This window comes from Lingula anatina, chromosome 7 (assembly GCF_051362555.1).
Source record: "Lingula anatina isolate TDL-2025a chromosome 7, LinAna3.0, whole genome shotgun sequence".
NCBI lineage: Eukaryota > Metazoa > Brachiopoda > Lingulata > Lingulida > Lingulidae > Lingula > Lingula anatina.
The window spans coordinates 6075253-6096617 of NC_141773.1; the positions used below are offsets into that span (position 1 = coordinate 6075253).

The 21365-nt window shown below is 36.9% G+C and overlaps 3 protein-coding genes across 4 annotated transcripts; 1 reads left to right on the forward strand and 2 right to left on the reverse strand.

The window, feature by feature from the left end:
• Positions 1-2114: 2114 nt before the first annotated feature.
• On the reverse strand, positions 2115-6378 carry LOC106162158 (arylamine N-acetyltransferase 1). The gene is made up of 2 exons (XM_013539333.2): positions 6268-6378; positions 2115-3890 (listed from the first exon to the last, which is right to left on the reverse strand). The coding sequence occupies exon 2, from the start codon at positions 3835-3837 to the stop codon at positions 2953-2955; it is 885 nt and encodes a 294-aa protein (XP_013394787.2). The 5' UTR covers positions 3838-3890; positions 6268-6378; the 3' UTR covers positions 2115-2952.
• Positions 6379-12190: 5812 nt separating this feature from the next.
• Positions 12191-14179, reverse strand: LOC106162157 (arylamine N-acetyltransferase 1). Of its 2 annotated transcripts, none has more exons than XM_087016792.1 (2): positions 14022-14179; positions 12191-13425 (listed from the first exon to the last, which is right to left on the reverse strand). In XM_087016792.1, exons 1-2 carry the CDS (start codon positions 14104-14106, stop codon positions 12485-12487), a joined length of 1026 nt encoding a protein of 341 aa, XP_086872918.1. In that variant the 5' UTR covers positions 14107-14179; the 3' UTR covers positions 12191-12484. The 2 variants fall into 2 exon arrangements, with proteins under 2 accessions (XP_086872918.1, XP_086872919.1); XM_087016793.1 differs by lacking the exon at positions 14022-14179 and adding an exon at positions 13958-13993.
• A 1597-nt stretch (positions 14180-15776) lies between these two features.
• On the forward strand, positions 15777-21303 carry LOC106162161 (E3 ubiquitin-protein ligase RNF113A). Its single transcript, XM_013539337.2, has 10 exons — positions 15777-15947; positions 16320-16390; positions 17032-17136; positions 17432-17539; positions 17879-17988; positions 18544-18650; positions 18969-19058; positions 19339-19432; positions 20013-20119; positions 20904-21303. The coding sequence occupies exons 1-10, from the start codon at positions 15854-15856 to the stop codon at positions 21053-21055; spliced, it is 1038 nt and encodes a 345-aa protein (XP_013394791.2). The 5' UTR covers positions 15777-15853; the 3' UTR covers positions 21056-21303.
• Positions 21304-21365: the final 62 nt, after the last annotated feature.

Genomic DNA, 21365 nt, shown 5'->3' on the forward strand with positions numbered 1-21365 from the left:
ATATATTTGCACATTATGTGTCATTAATACTTAACATGTACCTGCATGCAAGATTTATGCCGCCCCTATATACATCTAATTTACTTAAAGGTACATACGAACCGAGCATCAGTGGACCGTGGATTCCCAGTAACACATATAAACCACTTCTACTAGTTTCTTATACGACTCAAATGAATTCGACATTCCAAGGCATAAACTGAATAGATCACTCGATAAGCCTTAAAAGAGCTTTAGACTGCTCCTTTCTTTAAATTTTTGGTCGGAAATTTAACCTACTTTCGTGACCTACTTTTCTGCCCCATTGACATACAGCATAGAATGCTAGCAGAAAAGTTCGTTCAAACATCATTTTCGGGTAAAATTAAACAATGCCTTTTGGTAATTCTCTTAGTTATACTACTTGAAACTATATACTGGTATGCTGGTTTTTGTGGGAAAAAAATGACTTTATATGCATCTTTAAACATAAAGACCACGCATTTAATCTAAATTCTACATATACTCATATACTCTGTATCTGGGAAGGCGGAAAGAAGGGATTATAGGTGCCCTAGAAGCCTAGCTTGGGACATGCGTCCAAATATCTGTGGGAATAGTCCCTTAGGTGGAATTAAAAAGAGTAAAACGTTATCAAACTGGTTACTGAACCGATACAAAATGAATTTATTTGCGAATGATATGCTTCAAAGCGAGTATACCCCATGATTTGGATGTTTATAGATCCAAGAATTTGTAACATATAGGGTGTTATGAGCTCAAAAACTGAGACAACTCCTGGAGACAACCGCTGGAGCTGCAAGTCTTCATCATGACCGACAGAGGTGGATTGCATTGAGAAGGACCATAGACATATAAATTGCATGCAAAATGACCCACCTTTGATACACTACACATGCATTGGGTAAGTCTCGTAACATTAATTAGTATGTTTACTTAAACACTAAGGCTCCTGACGAACTGTAGGTCTATATATATATATGGTTCAGAACTCAAGAATGACTTAATCGGACTATTTTACAATGAAATTTAACGTACCTGACTATTACGTAAGCTTCGAGTTATATGCAGTTTAGAAGTCTAAGCTAACCTCGATGGAAAGTAGGTCACAGAAACACTTAATATCAAGGTTAATATAGTTGGTAACAACAAATGTTATTAAATTATGTACAGACAGTAAAAGATGCAGGAACCGAGTAGCGATGGGCCGATTTATTTAGGGTAGGAGAGTCCCCCCTACCCCCCTCCCACACACATATACTGTTTTAAAAAACACGTAAGTCAATGCATGGCCTAAGGTGAATAACCCATAAATGTCGCTATTTCTATTTTAATAAAATTTTGATAATATTTCATTTCCACAGGCAAGCCAAAACTGAATATTTTCCATTGGCCTCAAAGGTTATACGTTTTTGATAGTAAACATGTTAACATAAATTTAAATTTCAGTTACCTGCATTCAACGGATGTGTATTTAATCCTTCCGTGTAGTAATAAACACTAGAACATGGTGGTCTGCTCAATATGATTTATTTAAGCTTTAATTACATCACACAGCATCACGGTTATTTCGGGTGCGAACCGCTCTAATCGCCGACGAACCCCCACGCCTAACTTACGCTAACCTTTCGGCACTGGAGCTTCGGGCTGTCGGTATGATCCGGGATATTTCTGGAGTATTTCTCAACAAGCAAGTGAAACTGTTGTAAATCTCACGATGCTATACAAGACCAGCTGTGCAAAAGCAGATAAGTCTCAGATAAGTCTCCTCTCTCCTTGGATTTTCAAAGAGAAAGCCAATATATAGCATAAAGGTTTGAGTCTAAAGTAACAAATTGCGTCATTGAATTTTTAATTAATCAGTCATTTACTTTCAGCGGTGTTGGAAAATGTCTCCATTAAACGAATCTCAAGTCTTGCAGTCAGTCAGTACAGAAATGGTAAATATGATGGGCTCTTGTTAACAGAAGGGGCATTATAAGTAGTAAAAGAAGAGAAACAACACATATTAAATAAATTCATGGTAAATAAAAAATCAATCCATGTTCAGATACATGTCCGTCTGCCACTTCACTTTCTTTGAAAAAAAAACAACAACAGAAAATAAACAATAGTAAAATCAAACAACAGATTATTATTATTTTAAAATATAAATTTATATCAAGAAATATCAAAATTGTACACCACTTCATCAAAATGTGTTTATAGATAAAGATATCATTTTGTTACTTTCATCAATATTTAATATCTTATTAAAATGAACGGTGACGTAAACTAAGGGTGCATTCCCAGAGATTTAGATCGATCCAGAGATTTAGATTTAGATCGACCTAACTCCCTGGGGGTTCACGCTAAATTTCAGTCAGCCGAGCGCGCACCATAGTTAATTACCCCCTTACGCCATTTAGTAGGCGGGACAGACGCTTAAGCCGGCTAAGCTGACAGTAATCTAGTGAGACTCCCCACAGGGATAGATCGATCCAAAATCTATGGGAATGGGGTCTAAAATACTGATAGGCTACACCTTGCACAGTTTACTATACGATGATTAGAAAAAAATTGTACCTCATCTGCACTATACAAAATATGAGCTACATTTAGTGTGGTAAAGATAAAATTGTAAAGGATGTTTTTATCTACATCAAATTTTGTACCTACATTTAAGTTAAATTAATAATAAATATGTATTTAAATGAATATCACATAAAATATGATATATTAATCTGGGTGTTGCTGGTATCCAAATATCTGTGCATTATGAGGTGATGAGATGTGATGGAGTAGCTTGGCTAAGGATAACGTTTAATCAATAGCTCCGTTTCTCATTCGTCCGTTGGAATACAAAATAATTTACCATTTTCTGCTAACACATGACGTTTCTCTACATCTTTAAGGTTTCACATCGACAGGATGAGAGCAGTGCGTTATCAAGATATCTTGCATGTATATCTGTTAGCTATAGCATTTAAATGTTTCAAACATTTCAAGAGCAGATGACATCAGCTCTTTTGGACTGTTGAGCATTGGGAACAAGACAGACAAGGCATTCTTTAGGGCTTCAGAATCTTTCACCTCAGTTGCAAAAACTGCGTCGTCTTTGTCTTCCAGTATTGAGTTGTTCTTAATAGCCACAAGCTTCCCATTCGGAAAACGAACAGCTCTGAAGGAATTGAGAAAGACTGAAGCTGGGTTTGTGTATGGTCTGGCCATCGAGTTCTCGAAATCTTTCAGAATGCAAGGAGCGGTGTTTAAACTATAGTTGTGCTGCCAGCTGTTTTTAAGGACGCTTTCAACTTTGTATGAATCTTTTTCTAATCCACTGTGCATTCGATGAAACTCTCTGTCTTCCTTGCGGACGTATTTGAACGTACAGAATGAAAACGTGTACACTTGTGATTCGTCTTGAAAATCTAAAGGTATTGCAATCAATGTAGGGTATCCCCCGCCAGCATCTATAAGGTAACTGTCGCCTGACGTCACAACATCATGTGCTACTAACAGCACGTGATCGCCTGGAATTTCTACTTGGCCTTTTGCCAAAGTGATGTCATAACCTAAAACTCGTAAGACGAAATACAGAAAAGTATTATTTTGGTAGCAAAGACCGCCTCTGCCCGAAAGACCTCTATCTTTCAATTCTGCTAAATTCGGTATTCTCCTTTCAGAAACTGGTAACGCCAATAGATCCAAGTTGTGAAATGGAACTTTGCAATGATATTCATAAATAATGTCGTTCAGAAATGACAGTTTATCTTGATTAAGTCTCGTTTGGATGTCAGTGAGTCCTAGAACATTTTCAACAAATGTTGTAGCTTCTTCTTTAGATATCAGGTCCATCTCCCACTCACACTTTCATGAATAAGAATAAGGGTGCATTCCACCTCTTTGACCTGAAAAAATATATTTGCACATTCTTTGTCATTAATTCATTACATCCATTCAAACTAATGGTCTATACATATATAATTTAGAAAAACAGAACGTCCAAGTATTTCATCAAAATTCTACATTTTCGCTTGATATACAGGTACTACTTTGTGTTTGGGAAAGAGGGGAGAATGTAGGGGCTGTCTCAGAAGCAGAATCCTAGCGAGAGACACGTGTCTGTAATTGTGCCCTACCCTGAGTTTTCGGCTTTAGGCAATCCCAATGCAACTATCTTGTTCTACGTAGATCGACACAACTCTGACAGGGCCTAATTTACCTCCTCTTGGCGCTGAGTAGAATACAGAAAGGCTGCTGATTAGGCCTACACGAGCACGTTGGACACAAGAGGTCCAAGAGTGTTAATCTGTTAATTTGATTGCATTCAGCGAGAGTTGGGTCGATCTAAGGAGAACAATAGATTCATCAGGAATGGATCCTTACGTGCTGCGTAGGTAAGGTCTCATAACACCCCGGTGTGCTAGATACTCTCGTGACTATAGACCTTTTTCATCTTTTGCGGAAATACGAAGTGCGCATGACAGGAACCGCGCGCCACAGGGGTCATAGTGGTCCTCTGCTGTTTCCAGCATGGCAATGCTAGGTGTAGATGATGTACAAGGTGCGCATATGAAAAGGTCGTATGAAGCGTGCATTGCTTTCTGTCAAACTAAAAAGGCGGCTGAAGCACAGAAATGCGTAAACTGTAGGCAAGAAACAGCTATTTGGACGGAGAATCAAGCAATTAAATATTTTCCTTCTCAGTTTAAATACGATGCGCTTTACAACTAGACTTCACCTAAGCGTCCGAGCCTTGGCTGTACTTTCAATAGTGATGACGAACTAAAGCTTCGGAGTTCTTTTAAATGCTTCCGATAATAAAGATATGCAAAAGAGACTCGTTATTTTTTATATATAAAATCAAAAAAGCGTGTAGCTTACAGAAAGGCTTTTCTGCATTTTTTGTATTTTCCAATTCTCTTGTCATTGAGTTCAGAAATAAATAACTTTTTATTTCGCCGATAACGCGTTCAACAAGAGCCGATGTACTTTCTTCTTCGTATGTCTCTGTTGACCTTGATAATATGAGCCCCGTTTGTACAAATCAGTAATACGTATACGGGACTGAATACATAATAATAAAAATTTTATTAACGTCTCACGTTAAAAAAAATAGAACCCACCCTGCTAAGGGTTATTAGAGACTAAAACCTGTGATGGGCCTACAGTATTTAAAATGATCACTTATCAATAAAACACACACAAAAAGGATATTACATACAAAACTTTTCAAACCTTCTCTTTGTTGTTACACAAAAAGGCGTGAATGTTCTTGAATTTTTTGTAAGTAGAATCCCCGTGTAAAACTTCACAGCTTTTACTTTCTTTTTCCATAATCTCATGCTTGAAGTCTTTTCTTAATTTTTAGGCCCCGGCCTATTCTTCATTTTTTTCTTCAAATCTTTATAATGTTTTTTTTCTCGCATTTTTTACCCCCGAGTTCTATTTGCCGATAGTTCGTTATATCCGTTGTTTAACTAAGCATTTCTGTTTTTTATTAAAGCACCGTTGATCTCCTAATATTATAGTTTTTCTTCCCGCCTTCGAAATGTTCAGCGCAAACGCGGTGCCCTGCTTTTGATCCAAACCTGCTATATTTTCCTTTCTTTCTACCATATTTTCCATTCTAACGGGTTTGTTGGGAACTTATTAAACCTCATGTGTCGATCTCGCTTACTGTTATTGCAGTAGCGGGACAAAAAGCACGTAAACCCAGCCATGGTTTTTAGCACCGCTGTAATTGTTTCGACGTAGCAGGGCTCCCCTACCCACAATGCAATTTCAATTTCCGGAAAAGATGAAAAAGGCTAATACGGTGTATGTGGCATCACTTAAAAATGGCATCACTTAAAAATGGCGCGCGGAGGTGCTAACAGTTCATGTAAAACGTAATCGAACTGGTTCGTGAGCCGATGTAAAATTAATTTATTTGCGATTGATATGCTTCGGAGTGCTTATCCCAAGTTTCGGATATCTATAGCCCCGAAAGTTTGAAACACAGTCTATAGGGTGTTATGAAACCAAAGACTGAGGTAATTAAACTGAGACAATCCCTGGGGACAACCCCTGGAGCCACCATTGATATAAGTCCAAGCTAATCTTCATGTCATGACCGACAGAGATGGATTGCAATGAGAAGGACCAAAGACATATAAACTGTATGCAAAACGATCCACCTTCGTATCATTCTTTAGTACGCTTACTTAAAAACTGACACTCCTGGCGAACTCTAGGTCTATATGGCTCAGCACTCAAGAATGACTTAAAATGATTTTGACTAACCTGAATATTAGCGTGCGCTAGCTTCGTGTTATGTCGATGGAAAGTAGGTCAAGGGGAAGCTGGCTATCAGAGTTCGGTTGTGCACAACAAACGTTATTAGGGACAGTCCCCAGACCCTATATCGTACTAACTGAAGATCGATCCATCTCTGAGGGATTTTTCGCCAAATTGCTATCAATTCAAGCGGCTTAGATGTCTGTCACGCCTACTGAAGCTGCTAGGGGTTAATTAATTATCGTTTACCAGCTTCAGTAAGCGTGCCAGTAAGCCGCTAAAGCTGAAAGCAAGTTAGCGAGAAATCCCTCGGAGATGGATCGATCCTGTTAGATCGCTCTAGGTATGGGAACCTAGTCTTAAAGTATATGTACTATATTAAGTGCAGGGACCGAGTAGCGAAGGGACAAATTTAATGTGGGCAGGGAAGTCCGGGTAGCTATCAACACTACAACATAGTGGTTTACTCAACATAATTTGCTTTAATTACATCACACATTCTCACGGTTATATTCTAATCGCCGACTAACCCCAAGGCCAAACTTAAGCCCGCCGCACACAGAACGATTTTTCGTCGGCCAACACACTTACGACAAAATACGGCCTGTCTGCGCTGCTCCACGACAACTTTTCAACTAGTCGGGAGAGAATCAATCATGTTTGATTTTTAAACGTCGTACCGTAGTGTGCGCGCTTTCCTACGACAATTTGTCGCGTTGATCATTATCTTCAGCCAATGGTTGCGCCATCTGATATCACGTGCCCACGTCAGAATTCAATTCAACTCAGTATGATGGAAGGCCCTATAATTTTCTATTAGTATTAGTTTTTTTTTTTTAATTTTCAGCGTCTTAAACCATTTAACGATGTAACGCTGCATCGAGGCAACTAAATCTGTCTGAACTGACAAACTGTTGTCATCCTATAGGCTGTATTTTTATGGTCTATGAGTATTGCGTTGATTTAGAAAATTTGGGCATTTCAATTTGCTCATTTTTCAATTAAATTAATCAAAGTAATCTTGTTATACTCATACATTTAATTTTAACTCTTATCATTACAATATCAGATATATAATATAAATCGCCTACAGAAACTTTTCCTGATTAAATTAAACAACGCCTCACCTCGCGGACGAGATAATAACTACGTCATTTTGACCACACCAGTCGGCGCTTTGTTGCGACAGCTTGACGTGTGTGTGCGCTGATCTCATCCAGGACGCCAGATCGGCCGACTTTTGTCGGCCGGCGAAAAATTGTTCTGTGTGCGGCGGGCTTTACGCTAACTTTTCGGCGCTGGAGCTTCGGGCTATCGAAATGATCCGGGATATTTCTGGATTATTTCTCAAAAGCGAGTAAAACTGTTAATCTCACGATCCTATACAAGACCAACAGTGCAAAATCGGGTAAGTCTTTGAATGACTCCTCTTTATTCTTGGAATTTTTTCAAAGAGAAAGGCAATATATGGTGTAAAGGTTTGAGAACAAAGTAACAACTTTCGTCGTTGCATTTTCATTTATCAGTCATTTGTATCAGCGGTGTTGGAAAATGTCTCCATTAATCGAATCTCAAGACTTGCAGTCAGTCAGTACAGAAATTTCAAATATGATGGGCTCTTGTTAACAGAAGAGACATTATAAGTAGTAAAAGAAACAACACATATTAAATAAATTAATGGTAAATGAAAAGGCAATTCATATTCAGATTAATGTCCGTCTACCACTTCACTTTCTTTCTTTCTTTGAAAAAAATCAGAAAAAAAAAGCAATAACAAGGGCCAACAATATATCATTATTATTATTTTAAAATAAAGATTTATTTCAATAAAAATCAGTAAACTGTATACCACTTTATCAAAATGTGTTTATAAATAAAGATACCATTTTATTACTTTCATCAATATTTAGTAGACCTATCTTTTTAAAATAAACTGTGCCGTCAAATAAAATACTGATCCACCTTGCACATTTTACTGTTTGGCTATACGATGATTGGAAAACAAAATGTACCTAATCTGCACTATACAAAATATGAACTACATTTAGTATGGTAATGATATAACTGTAAAGGATGTTTTTATCTACTCAAATTTTGTAACTACATTAATATGTTTTTAAAAAGAATATCACATATAATATGATATATTAATCTGTGTATTGCTGGTATCCGTATATACATGTATATATGCATTATAAGGTGATGAGAGGTGATGAAGTAGCTTGGCTAAGGATAACGTTTAATCAATAGCTCCGTTCTACAATCGTCCATTGGAAAACAAAACATTTATACGTTCTGTTGACACTTAAAGCTTCTCTACATCTTAATGATGAAAGTAACACATCTACAGGATGAGAACAGTGCGTTATCTAGATATCTGTTAATTATAGCATTAAAATGTTACAATCATTTCAACGGCAGATTGCATCACCTCTTTTGGATTGCTGACCATTGGAAACAGGAGGCACAAGGCATTCGTTAGGGCTTCAGAATCTTTCAACTTAGTGGAAACAACTCTATCGTTTTTGTCTTCCAATATCGAACTGTTCTTAATAGCCAGCAGCTTGCCATTTGGGAAACGAACAGCTCGGAAAGAATTGAGAAAGATTGAGGTTGGGTCTGTGTACGGTATGACCATCGAGCTTTCGAAATCCTTGAGAATACAATGAGCGGAGTTAAATCTGTACACTTGCCGCCAGGTATTTTCTACGTCACTTTTCTCTTTGTGCATTCGATAAAACTCTCCACCATTCTGGTGGACGTATTTGAAGGTACAAAATGAAAACGTGTACACTGGCGATTCGTATTGAAAATCTAAAGGGATCGCTTTCAATGTCGGATATCCCATGCCGGCCTCAATAAGGTAATTGTCGTCTGACATCACAACATCATGTGCTACTAACAGCACGTGGTCCCCTGGAATATCTACTTGGCCTTTTGCCAAACTGATGTCATAACCTAAAACTCGTAAGACGAAATACAGAAAAGTATTATTTTGGTAGCAAAGACCGCCTCTGCCGGAAAGACCCCTCTCTTTCAATTCTGTCAGATTTGGTATTCTCCTTTCAGAAACTGGTAGCGCCAACACATCCAAGTTGTGAAATGGAACTTTGCAATGGTATTCGTAAATGATGTCGTTCAGAAAGGACAATTTGTCTGTATTAAGTCTCATCTGGATGTCAGTGAGTCCTAGGACATTTTCAACAAATATTGTAGCTTCTTCTTTAGATAACAGGTCCATCTTCCACTCACACTTTCATGAGTAAGACGTACGTAGGGTGCGTTCCGCCTCTTTGACCTGAAAAATATATTTGCACATTATTTGTCATTAATACTTTGCATGTAGGCTACCTGCATGTAAAGCTACATGTACCTGCATGCAAATTTTATGCCTCCGCTATATACATTTAATTTACTTAAACAAAAGGGCCACGAAAGACCAAAGACATAAGCTGTAAATTTATATGATCCACCTTTAAGGCGCCGTTCACATGAAAACTCTAAATTCCGGAAGGACTAAATACGCAGTAATATCTCTAAACTGTGGAGTTCATCAGATTCTACTCATATCTGTCGTGTGTATATGGACCTCATCTTCCTCGTCTTGAAACACAAAATCGACGTAAACACATTTTTCAAAGCAACCGCGACTGCCATTTCTTTCTCTCTAACTTATTACTGCGCATGCGTCAAGGTGTCAGAATCTACTCCGAGCGCAGCCGAAAATTAATTACAGCTTTGGAAGTACTCGTACGCTCTGCTAGTTAATTACGCCACGGGGTATTCAGGGCACCGACCGTGATCGCTAGTTACTGCCAATGGATTTTTGGATTTTTAGAATTTAGATTTTTCATGTGAACGGTGCCTAATACACAGTGCATGCAAACTTTGACTTTCCTATACACATATATATCCTCTTAGCGTTGAGTAGAATGCAGAAAAGCTGGTGATTAATACGAGTGCAATGGAACCGAGAGGAGGCGTGGTGATCGGCTTATCTTTATTTGCGATTACCCCATGATTTGATATGTATAGCCCCGAGCTAGTTTGTAACACAAGAACAGGGTGTTATGTGAGACCAACAACTGAGACAACTCCTGGAAACAACTCCTGGAGCTATCATTGATATAAGTCATATAAGTCCAAGTATTCATCATGACCGACAGAGGTGGATTGGAATGAGAAGGACCTAATACATATCAATTGTATGCAAAATGACCCACCTTTGATACACTGCACATTGTATAGGCCTAGTCTCGTAACATTCTTTAGTATACCTGCTTAAACACTAAGACCCCATTCCCAGAGATTAGATCGATCCAACTAGATTGACCTAACTCCCTGGGGGTTCACGCTAAATAGCTGCCAGCCGAGCGGGCACGTAAGCTAATTACCCCCTTACAGCTTGTAGTAGGCGGGACGGACATTTAAGCCGTATTATCTGACAGTAATCTAGCTAGTGAGACTCCCCACGGGGATAGATCGATCTAAAATCTATGGGAATGCGACTCGGTCCTGACGAACTCTAAGCCTATATATATAGAATGGTTCAGGACTCAAGAATGACTAAAACAGGACTATTTTTATAATGAAATTTAACGTACCTGACCATTAGCGTGAGCTTTTAAGCAGTTTAAAGTCCGTACTGACCTCGATGGAAAGTAGGCCAAAGGGACACTGGCTATAACAGTTCCGTTGTGCACAACAAACGTTATTAATTGGCGAACATTGGAAATAAGCTGGGGGAGTGGTGGTCCTTCATATAGGCCCTAACCCTCCTACTTAAGTGAATATTTGGCCTCGATCGAAGGTTACTAAAGCAAACATGAATTTAAACTTTAGTTACCTGCATATAACTGCATGACATAACCGGTGTGTATTTAGTCCTTCCGGGTAGTATTAAATACTACAACATGTTGGTTTATTCAATACAAATTATTTAAACTTTAATTTCACCACACGATATCAAGGTTATTTCGGGTGCCAACTGCTCTAATCGCCGACTAACCCCAACGCCAAACTTAGGCTAAATTTTTGGCACTGAAACTTCAGACTACCAGAATGATCCAGGATGTTTCTGTATTATTTCTAAAAAGTGAGTAAAACTTAATCTTGTGATGCTACACAAGATAAACTGTGCAAAATCAAAGAAGTCTTTAAAAGACTCTTCTCTATATTCTTGGATTTTCAAACAGAAAGCCAATATATGGTATAAATGGCAAAAAGGTTTGAGTACAAAGTAACAAATTTCGTCGTTGCATTTTCATTTATCAGTCACTTTCATTCAACGGTGTTGAAGAATGTCTCCAGGTTGCAGTCAGTCTAGAAATTGCAAATATGTTGGGCTGTTGTTAATAATAACAGAAGAGACATTATAAGTAATAAAAGAAACAACACATATTAAATACATTAAAGGTAAGTGACAGATCCAATCTAATAATTACAGACAATCCAAGCTCAAACACGTCCATCTACCTCTTCACTTTACTCTTTCTTAAAAAAAAACATAAAGAACAATAGTAAAATCCAACAATATATCATTATTATTTTAAAGTATAAATTTATTTCAAGAAATATCAGTAAACTGTACACCACTTCATCAAAATGTGTTTGTAGATAAAGATACCGTTTTGTTACTTTCGTCAATACCTAGTATGTTATAAAAATGAACGGTGACGTAAAACTAAAATACTGATCAACCTTACACAGTTTACTGTATACGATGATTGGAAAACATCTACACTATACAAAATATGTACTACAGTTCGTGTGGTTAACGTTGAGATATAATTGTAAAGGATAGGCCTACAACTTTCTTATATATGTGCTTTGTAAGGAAATGAGATGTGAGGGAGTAGCGCGGTTAAGGATTACGTTTCATCAACAGCTCCGGTTCTCCAATCGTCCATTGGAAAACATTTATGCGTACTTCTGTTGATTTTTTTTTTTTTTTTTTTTTTTTTTACTTTTTTTACTTTTTTTTACTTTTTGTTCATAATCCCCGAAGAAGGCCCAGGGGCCGAAAGCTCGGATTGTATTTAACAACTATATTTTAGATCTTTCTAGGTGCATCAATATACATACTTCTATTATTACCAAGACTTATACGGTGAATCAACATGAATCCTCTGTTGATATGTAACGCTTCTCTACATCATGATCAAGGTTACACATCGACAGGATGAGAGCAGTGCGTTATCCAGATATCTTGAATGGATATCTGTTAATTATAGCATTTAAATGTTTCAAACATTTCAACGGCAGATGACATAGCCTCTTTTGGTCTGCTGAGCATTGGGAACAAGACAGATAAGGTATTCTTGAGGGTTTCAGAATCTTTCACCTCAGTTGCAAAAACTGCCTCGTCTTTGTCTTCCAGTATTGAGTTGTTCTTAATAGCCAGAAGCTTGCCATTCGGAAAACGAACAGCTCTGAGCGAATTAAGAAATATTGAAGTTGTTGGGTTTGTGTACGGTCTGACCATCGAGCTTTCGAAATCCTTGAGAATGCAAGGAGCGGTGTTAAAACTATAGACATACCGCCAATTGTTGTCTAGGTCGTTTTCCCCTTTGTATGAATCTTTTGCTAAACCTTTGTGCATTCGATGAAACTCTCCGTCTTCCTTGCGGACGTATTTGAAGGTACAAAATGAAAACGTGTACACTGGCGACTCGTCTTGAAAATCTAAAGGGATCGATTTCAATGTCGGATATCCCATGCCGGCCTCAATAAGGTAACTGTCGCCTGACGTAACAACATCGTGTGCCACTAACAGCACATGATTTCCCGGATATTTCACTTGGCCCTTTGCCAATGTGACGTCATAGCCTAAAGCTCGTAAGACGAAATACAGGAAAGTATTATTTTGATAGCAAAGACCGCCTCTGCCGGAAAGACCTCTCTCTTTCAATTCTGTCAAATTCGGTATTCTCCTTTCAGAAACTGGTAGAGCCAACAGATCCAAGTTGTGGAATGGAACTTTGCAATGATATTCATAAATAATGTCGTTCAGAAAAGACAATCTGTCTGTATTAAATCTCATTTGGATGTCAATGAGTCCTAGAACATTTTCAACAAATGTTGTAGCTTCTTCTTTAGATAACAGGTCCATTTCCCACTCACACTTTCTCGAATAAGAAGTAGGGTGCGTTCCGCCTCTTTGACCTGAAAAATATATTTGCACATGTTTTGTCATTAATGGGCCTACAGCACGTACATGCACATGCACGTACAACTGTACAATTACCTGCATGCGAATTAACTTTGCAATCATCAAAATTCTGCATATTCTCCTGATTACTGTGTATCTTCGAAGGAGGGGGATAAGGGGTTATTGGTGCCCCAGAAGCCTAGTGAGGGACGTTGTGTCCTCCCCGGAGGCCGCAAAGAATATACATCCTCCCGCCTTAGCCGCCCGGTAGAGATTGATTGCAATGAGAGGGACCAAAGACATATAAACTGTAAATGTATATGATACACCTTTAATACATTAAGTCTCGTAACATATGCTTAGACAATTACACTCCTAACGAAATAGCTATAGACATATTAAGGTCTATATGGTTCACTGTCGAAAATTTACGTGAAAAGTTACAAGAGTTTGTAAGTCCAAGACTAACAGCAGTTACGAGAATATCGCACTTTAATCCAAGTTACAAATTCACGTAAATATTTACAAATTGTTGTAAGTTACAACCTTTAGAGAATACAACACCAGGTATGACTTAAACGGAACTGTTTTTGTACTGATTTTGACCTACCTGACCAGTCGCTGACCAGTAAGCTTCGTGTTATATATGCAGTTTCTATACTATATGGAAAGTAGGTTAAAGGACCACTGGTCATCAAGGTATACGGTTGTACATGTAACAACAACCATATATTAAAGTGACCTATAATAACAATTAAGGGCGGAAACCGGAGAGCGAGGGGTGCGAAATAATCGTAGGGAGGTGCAACACGTTCATACACACTGCTTTTTCAACCACGTAAGTCAAATGCGCAGGAACTACAAGCAGGGCCTTCAATGAAATCCCCCATGTATATACAGTATATCCTTCACCGGTACATGCCGCGAATTATATTTTAATGATTTTTATGATATATCTATTTCTACAATTGTTCAGCCCCTTTCCATCAAAATTTGCTTGCTACGCGTCTTTCTATATTTTGGGACAAAAACAGTTCACCTTGCTGCTCCATAGACACGAATCATACACAATCCCCAAAGAGACGTGAATCCGGGAGTACACAATTAATGGGTCACGCCCTTACCTAGCTAGCTCCGAAAATGAAGTATTTTAGTGTACTTGACGTATTTTTGGTGTTACAACACGGGCTCTATCTATATTCTTTTCTGTGACCAAAGTTTAAGACAATAAATTCGGGGATATCGGGATCTCTGTCACAAAGGTGTTGAACTACAATGAAGGAGCTATACGTGTACAGGTAGGGTATAATGTGCCCATGAAATCTTACACAAATCTGACAGGTGCTTATTAAGCTTATAGCCTACATTGTACTTATAGGCCAGTTGGTAGGCCCTACATATAAGCCTTATCGATGCACACTAGGCTCTTTTCCCATAGATTTTAGATCGATCTATCCCCGCGGGGAGACTCACTAGATTACTTTCAGATAATCCGACTGAAATGTCCGTCCCGCCTACTACATGCTGTAAGGGGGTAATTAACTTTCGTGTCCGCCCGGCTGACAGCTATTTAGCGTGAACCCCCAGGGAGTTAGGTCGATCTAAAGTGGGTCGATCTTATCTATGGAAATGGGGTGGTAATCGACTGCATCCATGGGGGCTTAAGGCTTCATTCACATGCAATGTCTATTTTCTAAATTCTATTTTCTATTCGCGGTATGTCTTATGATCACGGTCTGTGCCCTGAATATCCCGCGGCGTAATTACTGGCAGCGCAAGCAAGTTACTATACGTTAGTATAAGTAACTGGCTCGCGCTGCCAGTAATTACGCGGCGGGATATTCAGGGCACAAACCGTGATCATAAGATAGCGCGAATAGAAAATAGATTTTTAGAAAATAGACATTCCATGTGAACGAAGCCTAAGTAAGCTCAGCACCTGTGCTATATATCATGGGGACATTATTTACCATCACAAATACACTTAACATTTCTTCAACAAAGTTATAGTTTCTTCAGATGCAGAAAACGTTTCCTTTGGACTCATCGCTCTAGTAGGCCTAAAACTTTTTTAACGACTGACGCTCTCTTGGCGTTGTAGGATTCGGTCAAGTTACAAGATTATGTGATCACCTTTTTACCTCGTACGTAAAGTACTTTTTCATAAATTGACAGGGGGCCAACTTAATCCTGGGGCCCCGGACTCTCCTACTTTTAGGCCTACAGCCTTATTTATTTTATTATATTGTAGATATAGAGTGATTAAACCAATGATGAAACTTGAAGGTACAATACCATTATTTGGACTAATGTAATCAATAAAACGAGTCTGGAGATAAAGTACGGTGAAAGTCAATTTTTATACAGGTGCGTCTAGAACCAGTCATTGTTGCGGTTCATCTTGCAAAATAGCGCCACCTTCAGTAGGTTTGATTTATAAGTATGGAGGGAACAGACACGAAAGTTTGTACGTTTACCTTTAAGAAAAGAGGTAAACGGCAAAATACAAGAAAACGACGGGCCAGTGATAGCAAGGGTATGCAGATCAATTTAAAGGAAATAGTTTTAACTTCAAGTCACCGATTTTAGTGAAAGAAAAACGATATTCGATTTCATAATCTGTGAATTAGTTAACCATAAATCACAACAACAACGTTGTTTGAAACGTTGCGAAATTCATAACAACATTTGGCAAATCTCTCGATGTCGATGTAACCCCAGTCGCTGTTGTTGTTGTTGAAAAAAAGTTAATCAGAGAGAGACATACCACTGTATCTCTGAAGTCACAGGAGTCCATTGTCAATTGCCAATGATGGTGAATTATTTCGGTAAAAGAAATATAAGTTAAATAAATAAATGAATGACGAGTATTGACAGTCAGAGTATTAATTATTTACTTTTCTTCCAGACTCTAGCAGTGAGGATGACAGCGAAGTAGTTCGCAGGAAGAAAGGCACCAGCGGTCTTATGGTACAAAAGGTAAATGAACTGTGTAACATGTTTTCAGGTAGCTTGTCAAGAATTTTTGATCCAAATAAAATTTTCCTTGAGAAAAATGCTTTTTTCATCTGACCACAAATCATTGCTCAACACATACCTGCTCTTAAATTTGATGTTTAATTTTACTTCTAATTATGTAATTTTATTAGATATAATTAACGTTTGGCCAACTTTTTTAGAACCAATACATTTTTCTGTATCTCATAAGGAAATTCAACATTGGAAACTTTTGTTTGAGGGATTTTATCAGTTTTAATGTCTGAATTTGGAAAGATACACAATGTACAGTTGTAAGTAGCTTTGTATTCATGGAAAATATGACATCAAATATGAATTATGAACCTTTAAAAAGATTACTATGATAGCTCAGAGTTTCTGTTCTTTATGGTGAGGGCATTAAGTTATGATTTAAAACATTTTACTATTATCAAATGTATGGTATACAATGTATGCCTGTGAGAGGCCAAATAGAATTGAAAGTAAAATGATAATAAAGGAAAAGCAAATTTGGGATGACTTTATAAAAATCAGGATTAACAGCTTCTCCAATTTGAAGAATAATAAAGTTTATAGCAGGGAACAAGCGAACACTAACTGCTTGTTATTAATCTATTTGACAGACCAACCGATTAAAAGCAAGAGATGACGTCAAGTACAGTAGCAGCGACAGCGATCAAGAGAAAAACAGCAATATTGGAGTGTCCTATAAGTCCAACAAGTCTGGTGTGAGTAAGCAGTAGTTGTGCTCTTTCAAGTTTCATTTTATTTAATAAAAGCGAAAAATCTTTATTTAAAAGTAAGCTATAGAATCACTTGTTAACATGATTGCATAATTTTTATTTAAGTTATTGGTAAAAATACATGCTAGATAATTCAGAATTTACTATAAAAACTCAGTGGTTGTTGCACTGTATTTTTTGTACATGTACCACTATGACTAACTTTGTTTCATTGTTTGCATTTCGTATATTTTTGTTCATAAAAGACTGATTCAGAAATGTTTGTTGTGTGCTATTTCAGCAACGCGATGGTCCCCAGGATATGGGAGCCACAGCTACCGTAGAAATCGACACAGAAAAAGATAAGGATGCATTAGCCATTGCAGAGAGAGCAGTGCAGATTAATAAAGTAATAAAAGAGAGAGAGAGAAAGTTTGTGCATTCGTGATTGTGAGAGAATAGTTAAGAGAGAGAAGGATAGAGAGAGAGTGAGTTTGTGTGTGTGTGATTGTGAGAGAAAAATTAAAAAATAGATTATAAGAACAATTTATTTTAGAACAGAATGAAACAGAACTACGTACTTGCTGACCAGCAAATGTTAGAAACAACAAGGAAATACACTGATATCCACTGTAATTCATACTGTACATTACACAAGAATTTGAATTGCTGTTTAACACAGCAGTTTTAACTTTTTATAATCAAATAAGAAAAGTGACTTATCTTATCCAAATAATTTATATTTCAGGAACAAAGAGGTCTTGAGGATGACAAGGTCTACAGAGGAGTAAACAACTACACACAGTTCTATGAAGTGAAAGACACTGCATCAGGAAGTGCAGCAAATGCTGCCAATAGGTATGGTTTAATAAATGAATAAAGGAAATAGATGAGTAAAAGTGAATAAATAGATAAAGTAATAGATAAATTTATAAATTGTGAAATAAATAAATAAATGGAATCATAAATAAGAGATTATCAAAATGAATTAATATATATGAAGAAATTTATCAAAACATGAAGACAAATATGTATTAGAAGAAAATAGTTAAGCTGGAATATGGAGATAGTTAGGTAATTGCATAGCTATACTACTTAATTGACATCGTCACTTCTTACGTGAGCACCAAACAAATTTTTAACAATATGTGGATCTTTTTGTCTTGTGAGTAGATGTGCCCAGGTTGCAGTGCCATCTCAAAGAAACATTCTTGAACCCACATATTAATGCGATAAACAAAATAAATCTCTTACAAACAGAGTGCTGTTTGTATATGTTGCACAAATTCTTTTGCTTCTTTATGTTTGTCAGATAAAAGAAAAACGAATTTCCAAAACTTGTATATCAAGGTCGGCTATAAAGAAACCTTGACCTTCTCTGCAAATATATATATGTCTACATTCTATATACAGGTATGGCCCCAAGAGAGCCCCTGCCTTTCTGAGGTCAACTGTCAGGTGGGACTACCAGCCAGATATCTGCAAGGATTACAAGGAGACTGGGTTTTGTGGCTTTGGAGGTACTGCTATAGAAGAGACAACACTTTAAATTCAGTTGATTTATTGGGTTATACTCACTGTTACAAATTGATCTCAATTTTGGTGTTTACCAAATATAGATATATTATTACAGTATATTATATATATTAAGGTTTATTATTTTCTTTCTTTTCTAATGTGAAGTTAAATATCATTTGTAAGATCATTGAAAATAATGCCTTGAGAATTATTTTTTTCAAAAATGGCAGCCACCAATAATGAGTTGAATTTATTGTAAATTTGAATTGTCTCTATTCTAGCTGAGACATGTAAGTAAATTGATTATATTTACCTTTTAGACAGCTGCAAGTTTCTTCATGATCGCAGTGACTACAAGCACGGCTGGCAGTTGGAGAGAGAGATGGAGAAGGGAACATATGGGGAACAAGGTGAGAGAGAGAGAGAAGATGATGGAGAGAGAGATGGAGAAGGGAACGATGGGGAATAGGGCATTAGAGAGAGAAAGAGAGAGACATGATAATTTTTCTGTGATACAATGAACACATTTTAAACATTTCTTGGGGTTCACACAGATAGGAAACATACCTGTAGTTATAGCAGATGTTGACATTTGTGATGGAAGTGAAGTCCTTCAAGCCAATTCACCAATTCATCATTCAGCATATTTTGTCATTGCTTTAACATTGTTCTGAACTTAATTTTTTTCAGACCTGAGTAAATATGAGATCAGTAGTGATGAAGATGATCTCCCATTTGCCTGTTTCATCTGTAGAAAGACATTCACTAATCCCGTCATAACAAAGTGAGTGGTAAAAATTACTTTTCATGATATGACTTTAAAATGTGTCCCATTATACTAAGTATTTTAAAGGAATAGTGCACTGAATAAGTGAGATGACGTCCCTTTTCACAATTGTGCATCATAAGACACAACGTGAGTGAAAGATGAGATGATACCTTTTGATGCAAAGAAAGATTCCCAATGGTGAAACAAGATTATGCACCTGTCAAAATAAAATGCACACCAAGCAAGTAAAGCTGTATCTTTTTGCATCAGAAGGTATCAACTCATCATTTAGTAAGCAAGTGGTTTTGATATTTGTTAGGCAAGTAATAGCCAATGACTGTTGTTATTGTTTTTGATGCCCTTGTGATAAATGTGGTGTAAAGTTTTAATATTAAGTGTGACACTCTATTGACTGTGAATTTCAGAAAAAAATCTTGATTAAATGTAACACATATCTTTGTTACATTGAATCAATCATAGACTGATATAGTGGGTTATTTCTTAAATTAAACCCACTAGCTCTATGAATTAATGTCTTTTGATTAAATTATTTATTTAGAATTTTTTTAATGCAAATAATTTGTGTTGTTTTCAGGTGCAAACATTATTTTTGTGAAAAGTGTGCCCTGGCCCAGTACAGAAAGTCCAAAAGGTGTTTTGTATGTGGAACACAAACGATGGGGGTGTTTAACCCTGCTAAAGGTAAGATAGTGTTAACATATACCCTCTACCAGTGCAACTGATAGATTTTTTACGGATATTCACAGATATGTCTCTAGATAGATAGATGGTCATTTTGGTTCTAAGTCACTTGTATCTATTCTGTAAATATCTGTAAAAATCTATCAGTCGCCCTGGTGGAGGGTAATTAAAGGGATAATAACTCTTCATATGAGATCTATATTTCACAATAAAAACATGGTGAATAACTCATAGAAATATAATATATTCCATTTTACCACAAAAACGGCAGTTATAGCTATTATTCTGATATCTGAGCTTGTCTTTAGACCATGTGACCTCCATTGATGGATATACTCTGTTAAAATCTCTTAAGAGATTTTAACAAAAAACCAAACTTTTTAGAAAAAAACCAGGGACTAACTTTGAATGTAAAAATGGATTCATTTACCATTGGTAAGTATGAGAAAATTGTTGTTTACTCCAGGAAAATTCATTTTTTGGCCGAAACGAAGAGTTATTATCACTTTAACATAGATGGTGACATGGTAGTGCTTTGCCCTTGTGATTTATCATGTGGAGAGAAAGAGTGTCTTATGAATGCTATTAAAGAAAGTTACGAGAGCAAGTAGATACAGGTTTTCATTTACATTTCGTGGATGTGAAAATGAAATGTGATAAAAGAAACTTTTCTTATCTATATTCAAAATTTCTGTTGGCTTTATTTTCAGATATAAACAGTAATTGATTTGTCAGAAATGGTTTCAATAGTCTCACGTCCTGGTTTTTTTTGTTTTTGTTACAGAAATAATTGCGAAAATGGAGAAGAATAAAGAACGGGATGATAGCGACAGTGATACACAGGATAATGATAAGGCTAGTGATGGTAACATTCAGGGAGATTTAAACCAGGTTGAGGGAGAAAGTAGTGGGGAGGCCTCTGAGGACGAAGACTAGTGGAGAAAAAAAATGCATGAGGATATTTATACTGTTAAAAAATCCCATTCTGCGAAGTGTACTAGCATTTGAAAAAAAAATGGATGTGGATATTATACTGTTAAAAAATCCCATTCTGCGAAATGTACATAGCAACATACACGAGTCAAATTTTTATTCTGCTTACCAGAGTTTAAAATATGACAACTGTGACAATTTTTTTGTATTATTTTGTGCACGATCATGTGTAAATAAAATCTTTATTCTTATGATCTGGTCACATAGTGCGCTCTTTATGGTCATATGGACAAGAAATAATGGCTATAAAAGA

Bases quoted from the DNA above. Each gene is read 5' to 3' on its own strand.
- LOC106162161 (XM_013539337.2), top strand. From the start codon at position 15,854: ATGGAGGGAACAGACACGAAAGTTTGTACGTTTACCTTTAAGAAAAGA. The intron at 19,059-19,338 runs GTGAGAGAGAGA...AATTTTTTTCAG, and splicing joins GGGAACATATGGGGAACAAG to ACCTGAGTAAATATGAGATC. The intron at 19,433-20,012 runs GTGAGTGGTAAA...TGTTGTTTTCAG, and splicing joins ACTAATCCCGTCATAACAAA to GTGCAAACATTATTTTTGTG.
- LOC106162158 (XM_013539333.2), bottom strand. From the start codon at position 3,837: ATGGACCTGATATCTAAAGAAGAAGCTACAACATTTGTTGAAAATGTT.
- LOC106162157 (XM_087016792.1), bottom strand. From the start codon at position 14,106: ATGACCAGTGGTCCTTTAACCTACTTTCCATATAGTATAGAAACTGCA. The intron at 13,426-14,021 runs GTAGGTCAAAAT...TATATTTTTCAG, and splicing joins ACTGGTCAGCGACTGGTCAG to GTCAAAGAGGCGGAACGCAC.